Source organism: Gobius niger (genome assembly GCF_951799975.1).
Source record: "Gobius niger genome assembly, chromosome: 10".
NCBI classification, from domain to species: Eukaryota; Metazoa; Chordata; class Actinopteri; order Gobiiformes; family Gobiidae; genus Gobius; species Gobius niger.
In genome coordinates, this window is record NC_136861.1 from 30,420,282 (window position 1) to 30,445,579 (window position 25,298).

At 42.6% G+C, this 25,298-nt stretch overlaps 1 protein-coding gene across 1 annotated transcript; it reads left to right on the forward strand.

Moving 5' to 3' along the window:
- The first annotated feature begins 8,061 nt into the window (after positions 1-8,061).
- atp2a1 (ATPase sarcoplasmic/endoplasmic reticulum Ca2+ transporting 1) lies at positions 8,062-22,317 on the forward strand. The gene is made up of 25 exons (XM_079564010.1): positions 8,062-8,159; positions 8,247-8,384; positions 9,134-9,151; positions 9,440-9,522; positions 12,258-12,362; positions 14,775-14,913; positions 16,693-16,773; positions 16,846-16,931; positions 17,046-17,201; positions 17,283-17,424; positions 17,761-17,927; positions 18,010-18,098; positions 18,284-18,386; positions 18,479-18,610; positions 18,765-18,890; positions 18,970-19,188; positions 19,289-19,400; positions 19,467-19,690; positions 19,775-19,995; positions 20,068-20,270; positions 20,338-20,423; positions 20,498-20,631; positions 20,816-20,933; positions 21,007-21,124; positions 22,140-22,317. Exons 2-25 carry the CDS (start codon positions 8,267-8,269, stop codon positions 22,148-22,150), a joined length of 2,991 nt encoding a protein of 996 aa, XP_079420136.1. The 5' UTR covers positions 8,062-8,159; positions 8,247-8,266; the 3' UTR covers positions 22,151-22,317.
- Positions 22,318-25,298: the final 2,981 nt, after the last annotated feature.

Sequence of the window (25,298 nt, forward strand, 5' to 3'; positions counted from 1 at the left end):
TCAGAGAGGAGGCGACCTATGTACAGTATTTTCTTGTAAGTAAATTTTAAAAAAGGTAAGTTGTTAAGTTTTTCTTTTGTCAGCATAGGCCTATATTATAAAAGTTTTTTTAAATTACGCAGCAGCACCAAAAACATTTAAGTAAGTTTAAAATAACCTTATTTTGGTCAGTAATGCTGGGTGAAAGTGTATGCAGATGAGGTTAAGCAAAATTGACAATCAGCAGTGTAAAAATTATGCTACATTTTGTCCAAAAATGCAGACTGGAAGTAGATTAATAGAAAACACAAGTGGTCCTAACACCCAGCCTTGAGGTACACCATATTGAAGTGGACAGTGAGAAGAGTTGTAACCATGAATTGAAACAGAGAAGAATCTGTTAGAATAAATATTTCTAGCAAGTGTTTGTGGCCCCTTTTTTTCACTGTAGACTTACCTATTGTGCCTTGGTCGTGGATGATAGCTTTGATGGTGGTATAACTAAGAGGATGAGGGGCAGGTGGACGCTCACAGCTTAAGCGCAAACACAGTCAGTCTCCTGGCAACACCGTGCACCCGGGGTCCTTGTAAGGCCCGAGGCAAGGGGTCACCCAACTCCACTCCCAAACCTCCGAGCAGGCTAAAGATAGGTCCTGTGTGTGTGTGGGACAGACCAGGGGAGAAACTGGCAGATAAAACATAACAAAGAGTAATAGGGAAAGTGAAAGACAAGATAGTGTCTTACTGCTTTAAAGGCAATGCTGCGTAAAAAGAATAGACCAACTCTTTATAATAAACTCCCATTGGGCAGCAAAACCGGTGCACATGTTATAATCAAACTGCTGCATTATATTATCTATTAATGTCCTATTGTCCAGCAGCAGCCACAGATCTCAAAAGACCATTACTTGGTCCCCGGAGATTTCATATTTTTAAAAATTAATTAATTTAAATAAAAGGCTGAGGTAAGTGGTAAGAGTGATTGTGCAAGTTTACAATCAGAACTGTCCTGACTAATGTGTTTTGTTGATATTTGCTGCCAACATTATATATGAACTTTGGGAACATTTAAAGCAGTACTAAGTAACTCTTCCCCCTAGAGGCCATAAGCGCAACTGCAGGTGTCGTAGCAAGTTGCGATTTTTTAACTTATTAATTGTCTTGGAGAGTAAATACTACGCTGACAGGAAAGGCGAAGGCAGAGAGGGTTACTGTGCATCCACTTATAAAATGGAAACATTTTTTTTCACTCAAACTTGGCTGTAAATACTGTTTAAAGTGAGGTTAGCCCGCAGTTAGCTTTGCCCGTTAGCATGTTAGCTTCTTCTTCGTGATTCCCTTAGTGTGTATTGCTTTCTCCGCACCGGTGGCAGTCAAGTTGCAAACATGGTTTTCTGTCCAGAGACACCAGGGGGAAATGAAAGACCCTCCAATCATCCCATAAACGCTTCTATCGCCCCCACAGGGACTACGGAAAAGATTTATTAAGATAAACACGTTACTTAGTGCTTTAAACCGTAATTAATGACAACTCGGTGTCCATCATTTGTTTTTAGGGTTTAAATGTTCCCCAAATTCATATTCCCCTGCGTATGTTCTGAAGCGGAAATGTGGTCCACCATCCAAAAGGAGTTTGGCGCCACTGACTTCATGCTTTTTCCCTGGACATTTGACGGTAAGATTTCAGAAAACTGGTTCAAGGCAAAGGCTGTACTGCACACCTGTCATGGATTAATTAGCTTAATTTAGCTAATAGCCTGTTAGCTCAGGCTGGTTGAGGGACCAAACTGACAAATTGTTACGTGCTCAAATATGAACGAACATAACTCATGTATATTAACATCGCATTTAAATTAATGTAAGCTTTTTCTTCAACTCTATTTAATGAATGTCTCACGTGGAAATATCCAAACTTACAGACATGCTTCCCGCGCGCGCTGTAGCTAGCCTCCGTTAGCCCTGAGCCCGGGCTAATTAGTTTGATGAAATGTTGGCTAGCACCGGTTTATGAATAAAAAAGGAGCATTTCTGTGATTTCTATGAGCACTGGAATTTACGCTTTGACTTTTAAATCAATCAGTCATCATCAGTCAATCTTATTTTCTTCTTTTTACTAAACTTACCTGCTAATGTGCACAGTCACAGTCTACTCAGTGCCACAGAGTGAATTGTTTTAGTCATAGCAGATGGACTCTGTTATATTATTTACTGGGCTCCTCTTTCAGCACTGGCTCTTTTGGTTCCAGCTCTGGAGTGGTAATCGAGCTGCATGCATTCTGCAGCTCATTTATAGGCCCAGGGTCCTCATCCATAGGCCTATCTAAACCTTTGGCTGCCTGATTGACAACAAATAGTTTTAACTAAGCCCTATCTGATCAACAAAACCGAGTCTAAACAAAAGTGATAAATGATTGAGAAAGGACACAGTTTTGAATTGTTGAGATTTTTCATAATATATTATTATAGGCCTACTATATCATTAGCATTTATAATGTTATGGTGTGGACATTTAAATGTAATAAAAGAAATACAGTTAGAAGCATCAGGATGTGCAGTGTATGTAAAAGTTTGCACCCACTAAACACATTTTTGTCAGGTAATTCAGAAAGCAGCATCCAAAATGGGCAAGTTCATTAACAGTTCAGGCTACAGGGGTGGCTTAAATCCTGTATCTTTGGGTGATGGGTGTAATGGTGTGGTCAGTGTGTGCGTCTGTGTCCCAGGAAAAGGCTTGGAATGGGACAGCACTTGGAGCTTAGCACCATTCCAGTGAAACACCTGTTCCACACATGCACTCGCCTGGCATGGCCGCACACACCTGTCTGAAGCATGCCCACACCGCCCGTATCCTCCGCCTGTTTGTCTTACTGTCACACTTGAACATACTGTGACATGCTCACAAATACTGACACTTGTGTCTGCAAGGTCATATATCTATATTCTCCCTCACATGGCTGTCATTGGGCTTTTTCTCATGGCTGACAATATGAGTACTTGTCTACAATTTGTTCAAACTTTGCATATATCCACGCTTGTTTTATAATTTATTTATCTTTTTTCTCCATCACATTCAAAATCAAACCAACTTTTATTGAAAGCATGGTTTGCATTGCTGCAAAAGAGAACAAAAAGAAATGCATAATAAATTTGAATGTATTATTTTCAGTATTTTTTTATGTACATATATCATTTGCCCTCCAACATCCCATTAACTCTCTTTCCTGTTCTTCACAGAGGAGTTTCTCCATCTTGCTCATCCATCATTGTGTCAGCGCTGTTGTTGCTGTGTGCACCCTGTCATTCCCAGCGTGGTCGCACACAGGCCCCTATATGGTGTAGCCATCCGGCGGGGAGCCTCAGGGTTAAATATACTCCAAAGCTCCAAGAATGACAAACTCCTTCAACTAACCTGCCAGAGAAACAACCAGCTATGGTACAAGCCACACACACTGATTGTCAGATAAACACTTTTCATTATGCAATTACTGCAAGTATTTTAAAGTAACAATACTGATTCTCACCAAAACAGGAACACACAGGAACACAAAGCAAGGCAAAAGTGAACACAGACTTTGTAGTTGATTACCACAATATTTGCACATTTTACACATTTTAGATCAGTAGAAAAAGATTTCATTCATGCTGGCCAAATGGACCTTTTTAGACTGTACTATACAATCCGTATCTGTCATCTCAGTGTGTAGGCATTTGGGAATGTTATAACATGTAAACACACGACTCGCTTTTAGAGGCAGCATTATTTGAAATAGTTGGACCCTTGAAGCTTGAAAGGCCCGTGCATAGCGTGGTGTAGATTCCACCGTCATACTCCAGGATATAGAGTCTTCCTTGAGGGTTGCTGCTGTTCCTCAGAGAAGGAAGTGTCTCTTTATTAGTTTGCAGAGCACTCATTGAGGGAGGGCGGGAGGAGGAGGAGGAGGAGGTCTGAACACTGGGGCCAAAGGAGAGAGAGACCGTGACATAACGCCACCACGCGAGAGGCAGAGCGAGTCCGCTTCATGGGCTCAGGACACGGTTACTTAAGAGTGGACATCTCTCCTTGGGACACTTCCAGGGACACGGCACGTGGTGAAAGAGAGAACAAGCCGCTTCAAGGCGACACATTGTTTAGATGGCAGGCCGCGGGACTACATTTACACATTAGGGACTCAATAGGAGAGTTTCCTAGTAAGAGACAATATTTCCGCATATTCTATTAATGACAAACAACCACATTGTCCTAGTTAGATACAAGAGACACTGTGAATTTTATTACATTTGTAGAACAGGAGTCCAAAATGAAGACTGTAGAGTGTGAGCGCTGTTGTCAGATGAACATGTTATTGCTCCATTGTGCACCTCCATAAGATGTTTGCACTGTTCACAAACGTTAAAATACAAATGGTTTTCCTAGATATTTGTCACGGAAGATTGAGTTGTCATTTTCAGGGTTTAGGTATGCAGACTTACTACTGTTCTTATGTGTTCATCAGATTAATAATACTCCCCCGTGCAGGCCAGTCCCGATGTCACCTTCATGTCACCTTGGGCGTCTCTTGAGCGTCTGGGGTCCTCGTCTGCAGGGTGTCACATTTTGAAACCTCCCTCAAAGAACACTGCAATTCTGCCATTGTGTCATAGCTGCCTGCCCACATGCCCCCGCACTATTTATACCAGAGGGGCACAACTGCTGCTATAGGTACAGTTACAGTGGGGCACTTCAAACTGCAGCTGCTCATCCTCGGCTAAGAATACAATGGCGCAGATACACTCCACCTACGCACCGCGCACCGCCGCTTGGATCGCTGCAGCTTTTTGGCCTCATCCCCGTCCCGCCTCAGAGCGCTTCCTGTATCTATCAAAATGATGAGCTGCCAGAAACAGGCGAACCTGCTGCACCTGCCGCCCACGCCAAACGCCTGCCAGCAGACCCTGCAAACTCAGCCTGACAGCGTGGCATTTTATAAAGATTACCTTTGCAGCTCACTCAGTCAGTTATTGCAGAGGGTTAACTGTATTCCTCTGAACCAGTCAGATATTTGGGGTTTTATGTGATATTTAGTGATGAGAGAAAACATCATAAGCAGAGGTTGTTTCACTACATGAGTACAGATACCACTGGTCAAATATCAATTCAATAAAAAATAGAAGTTGCTCAGTCGAATGATTACTTAAAGCAGTACTAAGAGACTTGTTTGCCTAAATAAATCCTTCCGTAGTCCCTCTGGGGGTAATACAAGTGTTAATGGGAAGATTGAGAGGTCTTTCATCTCCCCCTGGTGTCTCTGGCCAGAACACCACAATTGCAACTTCGCTGCCTATGGGTCGGAGGCCCCAATACACACTAATAGAATCACAAAGAAGAAGCTAACGGGCAGAAGCTAGCTGTGGGCTAGCGCCATTTAAACAGTATTTACAGCCAATTTTGAGTGAAAAAAATCTACATTGTGTAATTGGATGTACAATATCCCTCTCTCCCTTTGTCTTTTCTGTAGTATTTACTCTCACGGACAATTAATGAGTAAAAAAAACACAACATGCTATGACACCTGCAGTGGCGCTTATTAAGTGCCTATGCCAGGTTTTAATGCTTTTGAAAATATATTACTTCTTTAGATGGATAACATCTGTTGTAAGTAATAATTTAATGTTAGTTAAATGTTGGCCAGACAAGTTATTTTTATTTGAATTTCTAATCTAATGACAGGAAGTGACATACATAGAGGTAAAGTTCTATAGATACAGACGGCATCTCATCATAGAAGGGGGTGTGGCTTCGCCGAGGGGGAAAATAGAATCTTTAGAGAAACACAATTTTTCACTCTTTTTAGCCATTTTCTGGTGGAATATGAACTTATTTATCACATACAAATAAAGTCAAGTGTAAATCGGGCCCATGTGGATATTTTCTCACAGCAGATTGTTCAGTAGAAGTGAAAGTTGTAGCAAGCGCTAGCTAACCGTTAGCATTAGCCCGATGCTAACATGTAGCATCATGTTAGCATTTTCCGTTATTCATGTATTTATGGGCTGTTGAACCACTTTGCTCCTCTCCATGTCTTTGTATCATTATTTAGTAGAAAACTATATTCATAATTCAGCATTTGTTAAAATAGTTTTTGAATAATTAGAGAAAATATAAATGTTTTCAAAATTGTTTTCCCCCTTAACTGTTTTTTAAAATGACCATATATGGGCGATTCCAGAGATGCCGTCTGTATCTATAGCAGTTTGACTTATTTCTCATTGACATAACATGGTCGGCACGGCAACAGTTTAAATTTGTTTGCCTCTCTATGTCACTTCCTGTTAGTGAGTCCAATAAGGAAGTGATATTATAAACATCATAAAAAATTGTCAAACTAATGAATGCTGGGCAACATTTTGAGCAAAATCTTGTTATTGTGTTAACTATGTTTCAGGAAAAAAACGGTTGCGTCAAATGCATTTTAAGTGAACGAACTGAAGTTACAAACTTTCCTTGTTGCAAGTTAGTGACATCGACAGAGCATCTGCACACAGCGCCACCTGCTGTTATGGAATGTGCATTATGAAGCATTTAAAATGAACAAACAATGGAGCCATGTCTACATTTGACTTTGGAGTCGTTATGTAAATGTAGTGAAACTATTACATTTAGTTATAAGTCTACAAAAATACTACTTGAGCAAAACACAAATCCTCAATAACTCTATAACTGCCTATAAATTAGGCACTTTGCCTAATTTTTTACCCTTTTAGCCAAAATTTGACAAAATGGGTATTTTTACCGTCACTGCTGTTCTTTTACTCAGTATGTGACAATAAAGGCAAACCCCTTTTAGTCACATATTGACTATTTGGGCTGACACAACATCAACAAATCATAAAACAATGCAAACTTGACGCATCAGGCTGATTTTATTTTTATTTATTTTTTACAAATTACAACTTTTACAACATACTTTAATGGGTCAAAAAGAATGTTTCGCTACAAAAAGGAAATAATGTCAGGCATAGGTCCTTTAAGTACAGTACCCAAGTAAATTTACTTTGTTACGGGCCACCTCTGCTCATCACACATTCTTTATATTCCATTCCATGATGGTCAAACGATTGTGCAACAACTGCAAGGTCCGCAGCTCAAACTCCACTCGTGCCCATGACACTGTTGTCTCCTTTAGACAATGTGTGGTTAGCTACAATCAGAAGTGCTGGAACAGAAAACAGAGACCTGGCTCACTGTGGTGACCCCACAACTGAGCTCAGCTGAAAGATGGAGGCCCGTCGTGCCTGTATGACGAGCGTTTCAGGAGCAGCACTGTTGCACTTGTGTTTGTTTGTGTGAGCGACTGCATTATCCCTGCTGTGTTTTATTAGCATTAGAGCATAGTGCTCAGAACAAGCCGCAGAAACCTGATTCCGAAGAGAGATTGGGCTAAATGTCAGTGAGCCACCTTGAGCTCCACAGTGCTGCAGTCATCCTTAAACAACAGTGCAGTGATACAGAGAAACAAAAGTAGTAAAGCTACACTGGCCATGATCAACTCCAGGGGGACTGCACAAAGTTCTCAGGAAACATAACGTGTCTTATATTTCATTTTACTCTATTATACTTTCAGACTGACATGGCTAGATTTGATTTTAGTTAATATGCCCCTCTAATGCCCCTCCTGTTACATCCATTGCTTGATGGTTAGATTAATACTTAAACATAGAGTAATATTCCTAGAGTGTCAGCGCAGTTCATGTTGGTACAGTTCAATAATGCCGTCATCACACAGTAAGTGACGTAGCGGTATTTGCTGCAGTTTTGCGCTGATCCCATTCACAAACTGTCACCGTGATGCGCCCCATTGTCCTGAGCGGGCACGTCTTATTTACAGCACACACCAGAGCATACCCCACCGCAGTTGTTGCCCTCTCCCACCCCTCATTATCCCAGCCTATTCTTTAACACGGGGCCTTCCCTGCCCACCTATTTGTGGAGGCCCCAGCCAATGGGGGCCGGGCACATGCGGGGGAAAAGCACCAATGAGGCAACTTTTTCATGTGTATAAAACTTTTCGGGAGAGTTTGCCGGGTTGCACTTTCTGTCAAGTCCAAAGGCTCAAAGGAGAGAGGGGGCAGAGGGAGAGCACGCGTCAACTCAGGGGGGTTGCCAATTTTTTAAAATCCCAATCCCGCACGTCAGGAGAGTGGTGGGTACCCTTTTATACTGGTTTTCTTTCACCCCCAGCGGGCCTTCCTTCCATCAGTGATTTTGCTTCATTTTCTTTGTCCCAAAGCCGCTCCTCCTTGACCGACGATGGAGAACGCACATACCAAGGAGAGCCCGGAGGTTCTGTCATACTTCGGCGTGACTGAAGAAACAGGCCTCACACCTGATCAGGTCAAGAAGAACCTGGACAAATATGGCTTCAACGGTGAGCAAAAAGTGGCAATGTTGGGCCTGGAAGGGTTTTTTTTCCTGTGTGGAAGTTCAGCATTTCCATGCAAAGTTAAGATATACAATCTCCCCTAAAGGTGTGGAAACCTTAATCAATGGCCCACGGCTCTAGACAAGTTGCCCAAGCAGCAGTGAGGGATGGGTCAAATGCATAGGACAAGTTATACCCATTTGTCTTAAGCATTAGACAAATTAGTCCAATGCAAAGTGCCCCTTTGTCTATTGGGCCCTATGCATTAGACCCATTAGAAAAAACAGTCCTGCATTAGACACAATGATGCTACTTTTGTTTGTAGCTTCTCTCCTGACACAAAGTGCAAATGTCCCTCTCTGTTATGCACACAAGACACTGCAGGCACTTGCGTTCTTCGAAGTCTGTGCCATCATGCGACGGGTGTTATCGTTTCATCCAGGGGGCGCAGAGAAAGTGCATTCAGCACGGCGCATCTCTTCCCCAGCTGCCAAGTAGACGTTGACAGAAGGACATCAAGCGCAAATAAGCGAGTAATTAAGGTCGCCGCAAAGGTCAGTTCCTGTGAAGCCACTATATTTCGAGGCGAAGTGGTCACAATCTGGCACCGGGACAAGGAGGGGTCTTAACAAACCAGCTGCCGCTTAGTGTTAATTATTCAGAGAGGGACGTCAGTGTTTTTTAAATACCTCATTGCTCGTGATGTACATGATGTCTTTACATTATAGTAACACATTCTGTCTTTCTCGTTGCAGAGTTACCCGCTGAGGAAGGTAAGGCGGCTTTTCGTGCAATTTGCATGTGTGGTTTTGTTGCACTCGGAGACTCCAAAGGGCAGCGAAGTTTCCCCGCTATTATCTCCAGTGGTGACAAGTCAATTACGTTATGCCATCAGTAAACCCCAGAACTAATAATAACCATTGAAAACAGTTGGCTGGGAATAGCTGTGGAGTGTGTGTTTTGCCTGTCACACTTGTGTAAAACATTACTGAATCAGTTGTAAGCAGTTTGTATGCTTCCTGTGTCTGTCTGTGTACATGTTTTTTTATGCATCTTTTTAGGAAAGAGCATCTGGGATCTGGTGGTGGAACAGTTTGAGGACCTGTTGGTCAGGATCCTGCTGCTGGCTGCTTGTATCTCGTTTGTAAGTTTTTAAGCGTAACTCTCATTTCTACAGTGGATCTACACTGGGTCCAGGAAGTATAACAGGAACAGGGGCATGATGAATACTTCCTGAACCCAATAACATGTTTGCTCTCAACACAAGATAGTAATGCTGTGGCTAAAAATGTAGAAATTGCTTCTAAGCGTCGGACATTTTCTTCAGTTTGTTTTCATCACTTACCCTCATGTAATTATTATAGTTCCCTTTGACCAGTAACATTGACTTTTTACAGTTGGGTGAAGGAGAATGGGTCAAATGCAGCAAAACTTAAACTTTTATGTTCCAAAGCAGCACAGCTCTGACTGAAGGAAGTGGAATGAATACTTACTTTGCTATGAAATAAAGGTTCATGTGTAGATTATGTATTTTACCAATAGAGAATGCATTTGTATGATTTTATTTACAGACTGCTGCCTTGTGAATAAGCAGTGTGTAGACTTGTGCACAAACATGCGCAGGACTCTTACATCTCAGGCCAGCGCGAGAAAACGTATCCTCTGGGTGAAGGTCAGAGATGGAAGGATCGAGGGATGGCTTGCAGCAGCAGGGGAGAGAGCGGAGGGCAGGGGAGGGATTGGGTTGCACAACGGCATTGTTGTCTGCAATGACAAACGAGAGGAAGAGATTCAGAGTCGTGTACGGTTTCTAAAAGAGAGGACAGTAAATGCTAGAACTCCACACGCGTCCCGTTCGTGCGCACAGGAATGCCGTCGCGTTGCACTGCGCTGACAGGCTTTGGCGCTCCTTCTGTAGATCGATTGTGTCTTTGGAGAGGCAGGTGAAGACAGACTGGAGTGTCCGAGCACCAGGGTTAATTTTAGGAGAGAAGATATGTATGACTAGTGCTGGTACCAATTCAACACTATTCCTTATCTGAACAATTAAATGTTTACAAATGTGTTAGGAAAGACTATTTCTCTGGACAATACCAGTGATTTCATTTTGATAGACATAGTTCATTTTAATTTCATGCAAATCTTCTTTTCTAAAGGCTCTTTACATGGAATAATGCCTAGGGTAGCGACTGTTTCCTGTTTCCTTTTATTCCTATGGAGAGTTAGCCGTGTCCTGCTGAATTAAATATACATTTAAACAATATGTGTCAGAAAACATGCTGCTATTGGATAATGACTTAAGTTAGTAATTCACCAGAGGAGAGTTCTATGTTAAGGGCATTTAACCTTGAAACTAAAAGCTAAAGTTTATTTGATGCTAACAAAAGGTAAAACAGCACCAGCACTAAACTACATTTTATTAAACACACTTAGCATGACGTTTATTTTCATTTTCTCTTTTTATATATTTTAAGTTCAAATGAAAAACAGTAATTAGTTGTTACCCTACACTGGCCAACATGAAGTTAGCTAAAAACATTCCGTGCACAGACTATATTTAAAAAAAAAAACTAATGCATTCAAAATATACATTTTAAAAGCTACGAACTAAATAAAAAACAGAAACAACTCAAATTGTAATCGTGACATATTCAGACGTATTCAGATATGGCCTCATTCTTCCAGAAATCATGAAGAAATGGGTGAAATGGGAGAAGGCTCCACATGTTCCTTGGTCTAATAGAACTTCAAATGAAACGTTTTTGCACCTCTTGTCATTCTGACATCCACACTTTTGTCTTAACATGCACAAATTCATTCTATTTGTAGATTTGTAAAACCTCACCAAACTGCTAGCATACACAGGCTTCGTTAGCCCGCACTATGGGGTGCCTTCAGTCCATTGCTATTGTACAGTCTATGATTCAGACTTTACCTATGGTTTTCGAGTGATGTAAAATTAGGACCGTTGTCATAGCAATGAGCAATATCAATACAACTTTTTAGCAGTTCAAATCCCAGTTCATTGTGTCTTTGTGCAAGACACTTCACCTGCCTTGCTTTTGTGAATGTATGACTAGTTATTTACAAAATATTGTATCTTTTGACTGGTCAAAAGTCCTCAAATTGTGATCCATTACAAGGAACACGTCATGTTACTGAAAGCTATGAAAACAAATGCCGTCCCATTCAATTGCTCTGACAGTTCTGCTGCTTTTGAACATCAGTCAACTCAAAACCCTGTGTAGAAATTCTACCAAAGCCGCACTGCTTTTTCCATAGTTTCTTCTTTGCTCCGATGGCTTGAGGCTAATCTGTGTCAATGTCAACAAGGAGCTTTTCCAAAACAGCTCTGTGAAAAGACGAGGCTCAGAGGGTGCACATACGAGGTTGGGAAAAGTCTGAAAGTCAAGAAAGGGCAAGAAATCCCACTCAGGGGATGACGTAAGGCCTATGAACAAATGCTAAACGTCACCCGATCCTGGCATTCTTCCGCGGCTGGCGCTCACGGTCACTAAACCGCTTTTTAATGGTCAATGGGAAGGCACACTCGGGCAGTTATCACGCTGCTAAACAGGTGCGGCTTATTAATGTAGCATTTTACACACGTATCAAATCCCCTTTAAGTAGCTACATGTTTACATCAGGGCGTAGTGACAATGGATATCATAAATCACTGTAAAAGTGGAACGTGTCATGTCTTCAGGCAGCAACAGCTTCTATCCTTAGTCCGGTCTGCTGTCATTTAATGGAAACATAGAATGAAGCTGCTGTCGATATGTGAGGGGTAATGCACGACGAGGTGTCTTGAAAACATGACTCCAGGTGTTTTTTGTGACAACGTTGTATTTTTTGAAAAGCTGTAACTGTTTTCCTCAGGTGCTGGCCTGGTTTGAGGAAGGCGAGGAATCCGTCACCGCCTTCGTGGAGCCCTTCGTCATCCTCCTCATCCTCATCGCTAACGCCGTGGTGGGAGTGTGGCAGGTGAGTGAGCAGTTGGCCACGCCGGGAGAGTAGCCTGGATATTTACTCAACTTTGCGTACCGTTACTATGAAATAATTACAGTATTCTCAACTCGAAGCAAAAAGTAGTGAGCGAAATAATTACTCAGGCAAGAGTTATGTTGTATACTTAACACACAAAACAGATATATTTACTAAAGCAAATTTTTGTTAAATTTCACCATACTTTAGTGATGTACTTTGATAAGATTAAGTAACAGTACTCTTACTGGAGCAAAGGTTTTACTTTTCTTTTGAATACGTCTATATGTTGGTGCTTCTTGTACTTTCTGAACTTTCTTTTTTTTTCTATTAACGTGGTTGTCTGTGAGATTACAAAATGAGGGAAGAGGGAAAGAAATGTTGCAAGTAAACAATTACTTTAGTCCCACCTCCCGTCCTGATTGGACCCGACCGGACGGTTCACAGGAAAGCTCGTCTCATTGGTCAAATTTATGGCACCGGGGATTCTGATTAGTTGTTAAGATCAGCAAAGGTAGTGATTTTAGAAAAAAAATAATAATCAAATAATCAGATTGCAGGTGTAGGCGGCCAATTATGCACAATCTATTAAATTTGTAAAACATTTAGACTTGCACACTATCACTTTAATTTAGAAATAGCAGAATTTTCAGAATTATATCTACAAAAACATAAAATAGAGTTTTACACACTTTTCCAGACTTTATCTACTTTTCTAAATGTTTGGATCAGTAGTAATAAAAATAGTAGATAGCGCTTTTTGGACACTTTTTGCTGATACATGAGTGTTTTAAAGTAACGGTACTCTAACTAGCTCATAATAAGAAATCAATCAGAGAGTTAGAATTGAAAACAAAAGAAACACTTTTATTCAGCCTGTTGTAGGTTTTCTTTAAGAGGTTTGCACGGGGCGAGCCTGCGAGAGACATTCAGCAAATTTACAGAGCCAGGACTCAAACCCGCAACACTGAGGACTCAACAGTGCCCTGTCTAATGTGCGCTAGACTGCTAAAGTAAACTGCACCCCGTAAGAACAAATGAACGTAACACGAGTAGGATGTGCAAAGTGCAGCTATTTCATTCCACCACGACTTAAGTAACTGAGTCAATGTAACAGATTACTCCCCGGCCCTGCAGCCAAGAACACCGGCCGCTCACAAGGACACATACCTGCACTCTTGTCTTTTACGCACGCGCCCAAACAGAGCCTTATACTTAGAAACAGTCACGCACGCAATAAATCACGCTAACAACCCCCTCGGCGTGTCCTCTGCGCTCCTTCCACGGGGGCCGGGGCGAAAGAAAGACACCTCGCGAAGTTCAAGGCGAGCCCGAATGAGCGGCATGACGTCGGCGGCGAGGTGAAAAGGCCAAGGGTTAAGCCAACGAGTGGAACGCCTCGAAAGCCTCGCAACACCGTCTGCTCCGCCCGCAATCCGCACCGCGCGGCCCTCAGTAAAAATACAGCGCGATGATCGAGTTACCGCGAGCACGGCTTTGTCTCTGCGTGTGTGCGAGCGATCGGGAGGGGGGGAGGTTTGGGGGGGGGGGGGTTCATATCAACGCCGTGGCAGTCATTTGGAAACTATGCACAAGGATTCACACATGAGGGGGTAAAGGGAGAGAGTCGGGGAGGGGAGGGGGGGCGCTGGCATAAGTCGGGCTTTGCACTTTGAGGCGGTGGCGGGCGTAGCCTTGGAAGGAGCGGGGCAATCAGCGGTTCAGTCCGGGCTTCTCCAATGGACATGCTGTTCGGGTCAGGCGTTACACGGGACAAGAGGAGGAGGATGAATAGAGGAAGGGATCAAATATGTCTGTCTGAGAGTTCAAGAGCTGGGTTTGTCACAGTAGCATCTAAAACCTAAATAGAAATAAACAGAAGGAACAAAATTTAAAGATCCAAGCGTATGCCATTATGCCAATCATGGTGTGTGTCCTCGAGCAAGGCACTTTACGCACTTTGCCTCTGTCACTGCGATATGTGTATGTGAGTGAGGGATTAGTGGTGGTTCGAGGGGCTGATGGCGCAGATTGGCAGCCTCAGGGCAGCAGTGGCTACATCCAAAGCTTGCCACAAATGAAGCCAAGCATTTTATTGGATTTGAACAAAGCCTTTTGGATGAAACGATGTATTATAGATTAGAGTCGATAAAATTTGCTTGAGATTTTGTCGACTGACTGTGAGTGATGTAATATGAGGGTCGTTGCCGTAGCAATTAGCAATTAGCAATTAGGAATTCGAAACAACAGTTATATTCAAAAGTCCTCAAATGGGGCCCATACTGTAAGTGGAAAAAGCTGTGAATTCAATAAAATCTATATTATTTTTTTATTTTAAAGGCTGCACTTATGCAATGGCAAGTGTATGTTTAGATTAGTTTATCAATAGTTACCTGTTTTCATTTCATGCAGGAGCGCAATGCGGAGAGTGCCATTGAGGCTCTTAAGGAGTATGAGCCTGAGATGGGCAAAGTGTACCGCGCCGACAGGAAGAGCGTGCAGAGGATCAAAGCCAGGGAGATTGTTCCTGGGGATGTGGTGGAGATCTCAGGTACGACTCTATGCACACAGTCTCATGCTGCTGTCGCTACGTAAAAAACAAAAATCCTTCTATGCAGAGTCGCATGTTCTCGCTGTGCCTGGGTGGGTTTGCTTCCTGGCAGACTTATGGCAGGTTCGGCAAGATGTTTGAGAGGTTTGACATTTCTTGTGATGAATTTATTTCCCTTTCTTTTTGGAAATGGGCTTAGGTTGCTACAGAAAGAGATAAACGTTCCAAATTTGTTCCAGCTCTATGATTGGAAAATAAATTTTCATCTATGATTAATACTTACCACTGGCATTATCCAAATAGACTAATTTGTGATTAGGAAAACACAAATGAAATCATCACAGAGCACCACCTATGAGGACATACCTGTTACATATGCGCTTAAACAATAGGCAAAGTGGGGAATGTGACAGGTTAAAATTAGAATAGTTCACAGAAAAAAGCTTCAAGTCATAACTGTTGCATGACTTCAAGTATGTGGCCTTGGTGACCTTGTACAGGCTACATATTGTATGCAACATACAGCTATACATACACATGGACAAGGTCACAATGGTGACCTCTGGGGAGTACGAGCACATGCCAGAACACACATGGAGGCGGTGGGAAATAGGAGGTGAGTATTAAAATGATAGAACATGCTTGTAGAAGAGACAGGATATTTTATTTTTCGCAAAGATGCTGCTTCCTAAATAAGTGCAGTCTGCAGGTACAAATGGAGATTTTGATTATGAGCTATTGTGTAAACCTAAGGCAAACTGCAGTGTTCTGCACAAAATGACACAATTGTAACATTGTAAAAAGTCTATAGTTTCAGAATTTGCCCAAATGTAGATGTTTTGACCTTGTTTGTTGGCTAATTTCAACATCTTCTCGGTCTGCACTAATACATAAAGATGATTTCAATCACTGATGACATGGATTTTGTTACCTTTTCTCCAACGGGCTTTGAATGAGTTTATTATTGAAGCACAGAAGGAATCTTATGCCCCCTCAGCTTTCAGAATAGCTCTCTTTCCAATGAACGGCTTGTAAGGATCTCGGTTGCGAAAAGATCTGTATGTTTTCCTTTCTGTCTTTTAATGCCATTTTAGATGACCAAACAGCGTAACAAGACACTAGAAATCATTTGGCCTTGTTTGTTTGATATGATTTCCCAGACCGACTTCTTTCAAAAATACAATATAAAAATAAGCCAGTCTTTTCAGTGAAAGAGCTACGAATCCCATCACTAAGAGAAACAAACAAAGCTAGTGTGTAAATGTCCTTAAAAGTGAGCGGCCCGTGCTCGGAGTTGCTCCTTGTGTTGACCGTACACCTGTTCTTTTCACTTCGCGCTCTCCCCAAGGTCCCGCTCGGACTCTGGGATCAGTTTTCAACAACAACACGATCCAACGTGAGTGCTAAAACCAGACAATCACTGGCTGCATCTCTGCCATGCACCGGGCTCACACTGCAGGTCTGAAGCCACGCTCACCCCAGACACACTCTGAGCTCAGACTACTGAGCCTCCGTCACACACGCTCTGGAAATGATTTAGTCCAGGCTGGATCAGTCAACACGATTATACTTATGACTTTTCCTTGGTTAGATGTGATGTTTGTTGGAATTAATTAGTACATTTTGAAAATGGATATTTTGACGATGAAGAAATCAGCCCTCCACAAGCAAAGCTGCCTACCCCTGGCCTATAGGGTCTCCTTTGGGATCAGCACTGCCCTGACATCTCAGTAGCACTTTCATATCATCTAAACATGTTTAATACATTCTTTATTCCAGTTGGCGACAAAGTGCCAGCGGACATCAGGATCATCTCCATTAAATCCACCACCCTGCGTGTGGATCAGTCCATTCTCACCGGTAAACCATAGACACACATCATGATTGCCCATAGTTCTGTGTTGCGCTCTGACATCCGTGATCTTCTGACAGGCGAGTCTGTCAGTGTGATCAAGCACACAGACGCTGTCCCAGACCCCCGCGCCGTCAACCAGGACAAGAAGAACATGCTCTTCTCTGTGAGTCTGATCAAAAGCATTGATTGTTTATTTAGAGACACATTTTCTAGTTAGGTCTGTCACATCGGTTCATGAGCTGTTTTGGATTCACACTGTACTTGTCCTTGTGTTCAGGGCACTAACATTGCGGCAGGAAAGGCTGTCGGTATTGCTGTTTCGACCGGCGTCACCACTGAGATCGGAAAGATCCGTGACCAGATGGCGGCCACCGAACAGGAGAAGACCCCACTGCAGCAGAAACTGGACGAGTTTGGCGAACAGCTCTCCAAAGTAACGTCATAAAAAATATTTTGGATTGTTACGCATTGTCATTTTTTCTCCTGGCATTGTCATGAGATGCATTGTCTCCAGGTCATCTCCCTCATTTGTGTGGCTGTGTGGATTATCAACATCGGCCACTTCAATGACCCGGTGCATGGAGGTTCCTGGTTTCGTGGGGCCATCTATTATTTCAAGATCGCTGTGGCTCTCGCCGTGGCCGCCATCCCTGAAGGTTTGTCCATATTACATTATCTATAAACATAAGGAGTTTTACCTTTTCGCTGTGATAGATACCGATGGCAGCGTGTCGCACTAGGGGGAAGAAAGTCTGTCAAGGAATTTATTTTCATAACAGGGATCTTAAGTTTTCATCAAAGCTTGGTGCAAGTAGTAGTGCTTTTGGGTATAGCTCATTTGGAAAGTTAGAAGCTGAAATACAACATATTTTCATTGATTTACATGAAAGGTAAAATACCAACACCACATGTACAAAACTATCTAACAGTATCAGAAACAGAATATATCTCCAGCAGTATAACCGAACATGAGCATATTTCCCCCATCTCAGGCCTCCCCGCTGTGATCACCACCTGCCTGGCCCTGGGCACACGGCGCATGGCCAAGAAGAACGCCATCGTCAGAAGCCTGCCCTCTGTGGAGACGCTGGGCTGCACCTCCGTCATCTGCTCCGACAAAACCGGCACCCTCACCACCAACCAGATGTGTGTCACCAAGGTGCGGCCACAGGGGGGACTCAATGCTGACGGATTTCCAAATGTCTAAACTAAACTCCTGCTTTTGTTCTTCCCTCTTGTAGATGTTCGTCATTGACAAAGTAGACGGGGACAGTGTTGCTCTTGCTCAGTTCGACATCTCAGGCTCAAAGTACACCCCTGAAGGAGAAGTGTAAGTAAAAAAAAAAATAATAAAAAAAAAAGCCAAGAAATAAAATGTCATAAGTGCCGTTTTGTATAACTACATTTAGTAACATCTTTAGTCCTAGGGGTATTTTCTAACCTAGAAACACATGTTTTTTTAAATAGTATGTATAAGCCTGAATACATTAAATTTTTTATTTTTTATTTTCCTAGGACAAAGAATGGTGCGACTGTAAAGTGCGGCCAGTACGACGGCCTGGTGGAGTTGGCTACAATCTGTGCTCTGTGCAATGACTCCTCCTTGGATTTCAACGAGGTTTGTGTTTTGCAGACCCACATTTCTAGGGAGTTTTGGACCGATATTGATTCCTATTTTATAAGTGGCATTTTTCCCTTCTTGATCTTCAGTCCAAGGGTATTTATGAGAAGGTGGGGGAGGCCACAGAAACTGCCCTGTGCTGTTTGGTGGAGAAAATGAATGTGTTCAACACTGACGTGCGCGGCCTGTCCAAGGTGGAGCGGGCCAACACCTGTTGTTCTGTGAGTACTTACTCAATTTGGGAAATAACACGTAAAATGACTGACCTGCTATAGAAAAAACAGTCCCTCTATTTACTCCTATGTTATTACTGTAATTCATGACAGGCTTACAGACAGATTCCTATATCAGCCCTTTTCTATCATGTTTTTACAGGTCATCAAACAGCTGATGAAAAAAGAATTCACCCTGGAGTTTTCCAGAGATAGGAAGTCTATGTCCGCTTATTGCGCCCCTGCCAAGTCTGCTAAGTCCCCAGTGGGAAACAAGATGTTTGTCAAGGTAAGCAGAAGTCAATATCCGTACAGATAAATGATGGTTTTTCGTTTGTCAGCGCTGATTGTGTGATCCCCTTTGCCAGGGTGCCCCAGAAGGAGTGATCGACCGCTGCACCTACGTCCGCGTGGGCACTAACCGCGTGCCGCTGACCGGTCCAGTCAAAGACAACATCATGTCCATCATTAAAGAGTGGGGCACAGGGCGAGACACGCTGCGCTGCCTGGCTCTGGCCACCATGGACAGCCCTATGCTCAAGGAGGAGATGAACCTGGAAGACTCCACCAAGTTTGCAGACTATGAGGTGAGGAAGTTAATGTGGTTTCATGTATATTTACTAATACATAAGACTAAATTATAGCCATAGCACCTACAACAAACCAAAACCAAGTGTTGTTTTGCAGGTTGACCTGACCTTTGTTGGCTGTGTTGGCATGTTGGATCCCCCACGTAAAGAGGTCATGAGCTCCATCGAGCTGTGCAGAGACGCTGGCATCAGAGTCATCATGATCACTGGTCAGTATCCTCAGAAGAACTCTCCTTCCTCTTAAAACTTTATCCCACCATAAACTCTGCTCTCAGGTGACAACAAGGGCACAGCTGTGGCCATCTGCCGGCGCATCGGCATCTTCACTGAAGATGAGGATGTCACAGGCAAAGCCTACACTGGCCGTGAGTTTGACGACCTGCCTCTGCATGAGCAGAAGAACGCTGTCAGAAAGGCCTGCTGCTTCGCCAGAGTCGAGCCCTCCCATAAGTCCAAGATTGTTGAGTTTCTGCAAGGCTTTGATGAGATTACTGCCATGGTGCGGAGCTGACCTAAAACATGTCAACAACAGTGTCAACACCATGTTATTAACAGAGCGTTTGTTCCTTCTTCTCTCATTGAGACTGGTGATGGAGTGAACGATGCCCCCGCCTTGAAAAAGGCCGAGATTGGCATCGCCATGGGCTCTGGCACTGCCGTTGCCAAGTCTGCCTCTGAAATGGTCCTGGCTGACGACAACTTCTCTTCCATTGTGTCTGCTGTTGAGGAGGGCAGAGCCATTTACAACAACATGAAGCAGTTTATCCGCTACCTCATCTCCTCCAACGTCGGAGAGGTCGTCTGGTGAGGAGTACTTGTACATGTCTGGAAATAGTCTGTAAAGACTCTCATAACCCTTAAATGTTTTTTGCACAGTATCTTCCTGACGGCCGCCCTGGGCCTGCCTGAGGCGCTGATCCCAGTGCAGCTGCTCTGGGTGAACCTTGTGACTGACGGACTTCCTGCCACAGCACTGGGCTTCAACCCTCCAGACCTGGACATCATGGGCAAAGCTCCACGCTCCCCCAAAGAGCCCCTCATCTCTGGGTGGCTCTTCTTCAGATACATGGCCATTGGAGGTACAAAAGTTTAAAAACAGTATTTGATTTGAAAACACAAAGCTTACCCCTACACTGTGTGTGTCAGGTTACGTTGGTGCTGCGACTGTGGCGGCCGCTGCCTGGTGGTTCCTCTATGATGAGGAGGGCCCCATGGTCACCTTCTACCAGCTGGTCAGCATTTATTCTTATATCATAGCATCTATTCTTTAGCATTATTTAACAACTTTTCTCTTTGTTCCTCTCAGTCCCACTTCATGCAGTGCAGTGAGGACAATGAAGACTTTGCCAACATTCACTGTGAGGTGTTTGAGGCCGCTCCTCCCATGACCATGGCCTTGTCGGTGCTGGTGACTATCGAGATGTGCAACGCTCTCAACAGGTGATGCATTCAAACTGGGCTTTGTTCATTTATCCAAATGGTTCTCTGAGAATTACTGTTTACCAAACTGGAAATGATATTGTGGCGATAAACCAGACATCACGCACTTCAGGACAATACCAAGTTGTCCCTATAGCATAGAGGACATTGTTTTGCTCTAACTTGACCTGTTCCTTGGCCACAGCCTGTCGGAGAACCAGTCCCTGGTGCGCATGCCTCCCTGGAGTAACGGCTGGCTCATGGGCGCCATGACCCTCTCCATGTCTCTGCACTTCATGATCATCTACGTGGACCCACTGCCTGTAAGTCTCTGGGGTTTATCAAATCAGTATGTGTTTGAACTTTAGAATTGACAGTGATTTTCCTTGTCCTCAGCTGATCTTTAAGCTCACCCATCTGAACGTAGAGCAGTGGTTGATGGTGCTGAAGCTGTCCTTCCCAGTTATTCTTATAGACGAGGTTCTCAAGTTTGTGGCTCGCACTTATCTTGAAGGTAAGTCCAAAATCATAATATTAATGACATGAAAACAATAGTGTTCTGAGTGTAGCGATTGTGTGATTTTTTCCTATTTGAAATTGAGAGAGATTTATGATGAAAACGCCTGTTTGTAGTGTTATTATAAGTGAATAGGCTAGTTTGGTCTTCCTACCAACTCATGGTGCTCTATTCAGTGTAAATAGACAACTCGCACCACAAGACCAAACAGAGGGGCCTTGGGAGGATCTGTAATTGACAAGAGTAATTTTAGTTCTGATACAGGAGGTTTGTGTGCAGGGACATGATGTAACACAACAGACCAACTGTTCACCGTCTTCTATTCTGTCTCCTCACTGACTCCATATTCTTTCTACACCGCTCCTTCTGAAACCACAGCTTAACCCAGTTCCTTCTCCTCGTCCAATGCCCTGTGAAATGAAGGTACTTTCTGAAGCTGCAACCAAAGCTCTGCTTCATGCGCTCATGCATCTGAAGAGGCGATGTAGACTTTTACTCTGCGCTAAAAGAACATGGGTCTGAGCCTGAAAAGTTTATGAGCTTGTGCTGTACAAGTGGCTCAATGCAAGTTTGTGGCAACGCTATCTTCTGTTCTTGTTGTTGAGCTGTTGTTTTATTTGCAAACTGGGATGTTCAAAGTTTGATGAGTCATTGCACCTCTCATTGCCAGTCAAAAACATCTGACTTTTCGGGCCTAACAAAGTCCATTGTCAGCGACAGGAGTCCCACCGGTTTGAAAAGGACGTTTTTGAACAGACCTGTTTGAGCAATGCTGCCAAGTGACTGTCAGTACCTTTAAACACCTGTGCACTGTTGAGTGTCAGCGCCCACTTCTCACCCTGATGGGAATCCTGTCACAAGCCTCAGTTCAAGAGAAAAGACTTGGGTGGTCTCGAAACATCAGTCATTTATGTGCAGTATATTAATGCTTTGTTGCTTTCATAATAGATCGTGGCTCCTAAGCAACTTTTCAAAAACATGACATTGAAATGATTTTTTTTTGTTCAATCAGGTAAAGTGTAAAGTGGCGCGTGGAGAAGCTCTTCGCAGCTCGCACCAAAGACAAAGGCCCCGCGCTCCGAGCGAGAGAGTGACGTCACTTGAACGGAGCACCCTCAGCCTGTGCCATCGAAACACACAAACACCATGGCAAGACATTTTTCTGAGTATTTACCAAGATGAATATATAGCTAGCAGTAAAATATGATTCTGTTCTTAAAGAATAAAGATATCTATCGAAGAAACTGCCAACTCCGTTTGTCAGTATTGCATTTTGTTTAGTGAATGTATCTTAATATTATCACATCTCATGGACTTACTTGTTATGCCAAAACAGGGACAATCAGTGTTTCCCATCAACACGGAGAGACTGCGGCGGCCTCCAGTGGTCAAAATGTTCTTCCTCCCAGTCGAAAAATAAGCTACAAAGTAAATGATCAACTCTGCGGTTCAATAGATGCGATAAGGCTATTATTTCACACAACAAAAAATAGAGAAAATGACTAAAATAAGGAAGTCTGTGCCTCCGTCGTCTCATCACCCGTCTGTGGGAAACACTGGGGATAATGTGCTCAGCTAAAACCAGCAATCTTTGGTCTGACCGTGTTTACATGAAGACTTTTACAGCTGTGATGAACCTCTTCTTCTGCTGTTTGTGCTTAAACTCACACTGTCTGTAAGTAGCAGTCGATTGCAAATACTGATCCGTTCTCCACTTCTTAAGTTTGGTTTGGGAGTGTGTGTAGAACATGGTTAGACCCGTTTTGCCGGATGTGTACATATATATATGAAGTTGAGTTTCTATTTGTTGTTTGCACAAATGCTACAGACACAACAATAAATAAAAATGGAGCAAGTGCGCATGTATGTTTATTTTATCTTTTTTTATTTTTTTTATTCACCGTGATACAATGTTCTAGATGGATTCAATCTAAAATTACAAACTTTTTACTCACACGATTCTTTGGGTTTTAAGGAGAGACACTGCAGGCAAAACTTTTTATTTTATTTTATATTTTACTCTTTCACCCGAGTGCAAAAAAAATCAAGTCTTAAGGGTTGTTTGCAAAAATGCATTTTTCTTAGTTTAGGGACAAACTCTCCTTTTTCTAGTCATGTACTTGATTTTTTTCCCCAGGATTTGTTTTTCTCCAGAGTCACACTGCAATAAACTATATCACTTATTTTAAGTGCTCACTGCAGTGGCAAATGGGATTACATGGCAAGTCAACATTACTGACATTGAGGTCAAATATTCTCAAATACATACTGAGATGTATAATTTTTTGCAGTGTAATTCATAGCCTGATTAAATTTAATCTCAACATTTGAAATGATTCTTCAAAGGTTTCCTGTTTAAAGCCACGCCTCGTGACATGCCACGCAGTAAACAGAATAAATATGAAGCATTTATTACAGATATTTTATCATTCAAAAACACCTAAAAATTGAGAAAACAAACGTGTTTCACCTTAAATTTCTTCAAAATAATGTTTTGTATCTAATATAAATAGATCAATATGATAAACCTGCAATTTTAAACCTGATCCATTTCTATAATTGTATTTCAAATGGATACGTCTAAATGTATATTATTCCCTATTCACCTGCAGTGTCTCGCCTTGAGGACATAATATATAATAACAAACGCCTAACAAGTCAAAATACTTCATACATCTCTTCATAATTGCACTTGTGGTAAAATGGCAGTGTCAGTGTTAAAAATATACATTTCTGTCAGTGTTGTCACACAAAATACTTTCACACACTGGCCGCATGAAGGTCAGCAACTAGTGTCTTTGTCAATGAAGTTAAGAAGTTCCTCCAAAATACTGGCAATTTAAAGTGCATGTGACAGGTTTTTCTCATTATAACCTATTGTTGAGTTTATATGTAGAGAAGTTGAACAAAGCAGATTTCTTTTTTTTTAATGATGTGACATAGAAACTTCTAGAATCCAAGGATGGAACTGGGACTCGCTCATAGATACAGTGCGTCTGCATTATAACCGAGGGGCATGGCCGAGCGAGAGGCAAGGAAGTGTTAGTGAAATCATTATATTTCACTCTTTAGAAGTTTAAGAAATATACTTAACACATACAAATAAAGTTTAGTTCTTTACGAATGTTCTGACACAGCATATGGTTCACAAGAATAAGAAAAACGAGACCTGAAGCTAGCCGTTAGCATGCAGCATGAAGCTAGCATTATGTTTAGCCTGTTCATGTACAAACTGTTGAAACCATAGAAATAAAAAGGAGAAGGGCGTTCGATCCTAGTATGCAGACAGTTAGCAAGTTGTCTCGTCCGTTAGCCTGCTTAATGTGTTTTTCCTATAGCCGTTAGCATTAGCCACAGATGTTTTCAGCTGCTGGTCAACCCATCGAGCACATATGAGATCAAAGCTTAGTTAGAAATCATTAAAGAGGGGGTATTATGCTTTTTTCAGCCACATAGCACACTACAATGATGACGAAACCTTCTGTTGGTCTGTCAATGCAGTAAATTAGAATAACTGCCTTGTATAAAATTGCTCTTTCAAAATGGCGTAGCAAATGGCTTGAAATAGGCCTCTGTCTCTTTAAGAACCTCTGACCCTTTCCGACACGCCCCCTCCACACGCTGTCTGTGGCATCACAACAACACTGCGCTCGTTGTCTCAACAGTAATGAAACTACGATCGGTGCATTTTAATTTTTATTGTTGGAAAGGAGCTACTGTTTATCACTTTGTGAACAATGGCCACACAGGATATTATTTGGAGACGAACCTTCCACACCGGACGCTTGGAAGAGGCTCTTGCCTGAAAAATAACTGCTGTTTGGAGGCTATCTCTTTGCTCCTGCCATGCCCTATGGATCTCTAACTATACCCCCATGGACGACACCAGGATCTGCAAGAGCCCATACGATTCAAAGACGGACATTATCTGTGCAGGTGGACAATGGTTTTTCGAGGTTACCCGTTAGCTTGTTATAATCGACTACAGCTCATTGTTGATGAAAAGTCTGTAATAAACCACAAATGTTTAAAGCCAGGCTCATTGTGTGATCATCGTAAAGGCTGCTTCGAGTAGTTGCCGGCTTTATTGACGTTATTTGTGCATAATATGCTGCCTGTTTTCAATGAATGTTGTGAAGGTGAAGGTTGTTAGCTTGTCGCGGCTAATAGT

Bases quoted from the DNA above. Each gene is read 5' to 3' on its own strand.
- atp2a1 (XM_079564010.1), top strand. From the start codon at position 8,267: ATGGAGAACGCACATACCAAGGAGAGCCCGGAGGTTCTGTCATACTTC. The intron at 17,202-17,282 runs GTAACGTCATAA...CATTGTCTCCAG, and splicing joins TTGGCGAACAGCTCTCCAAA to GTCATCTCCCTCATTTGTGT. The intron at 20,934-21,006 runs GTAAGTCTCTGG...CCTTGTCCTCAG, and splicing joins TCTACGTGGACCCACTGCCT to CTGATCTTTAAGCTCACCCA.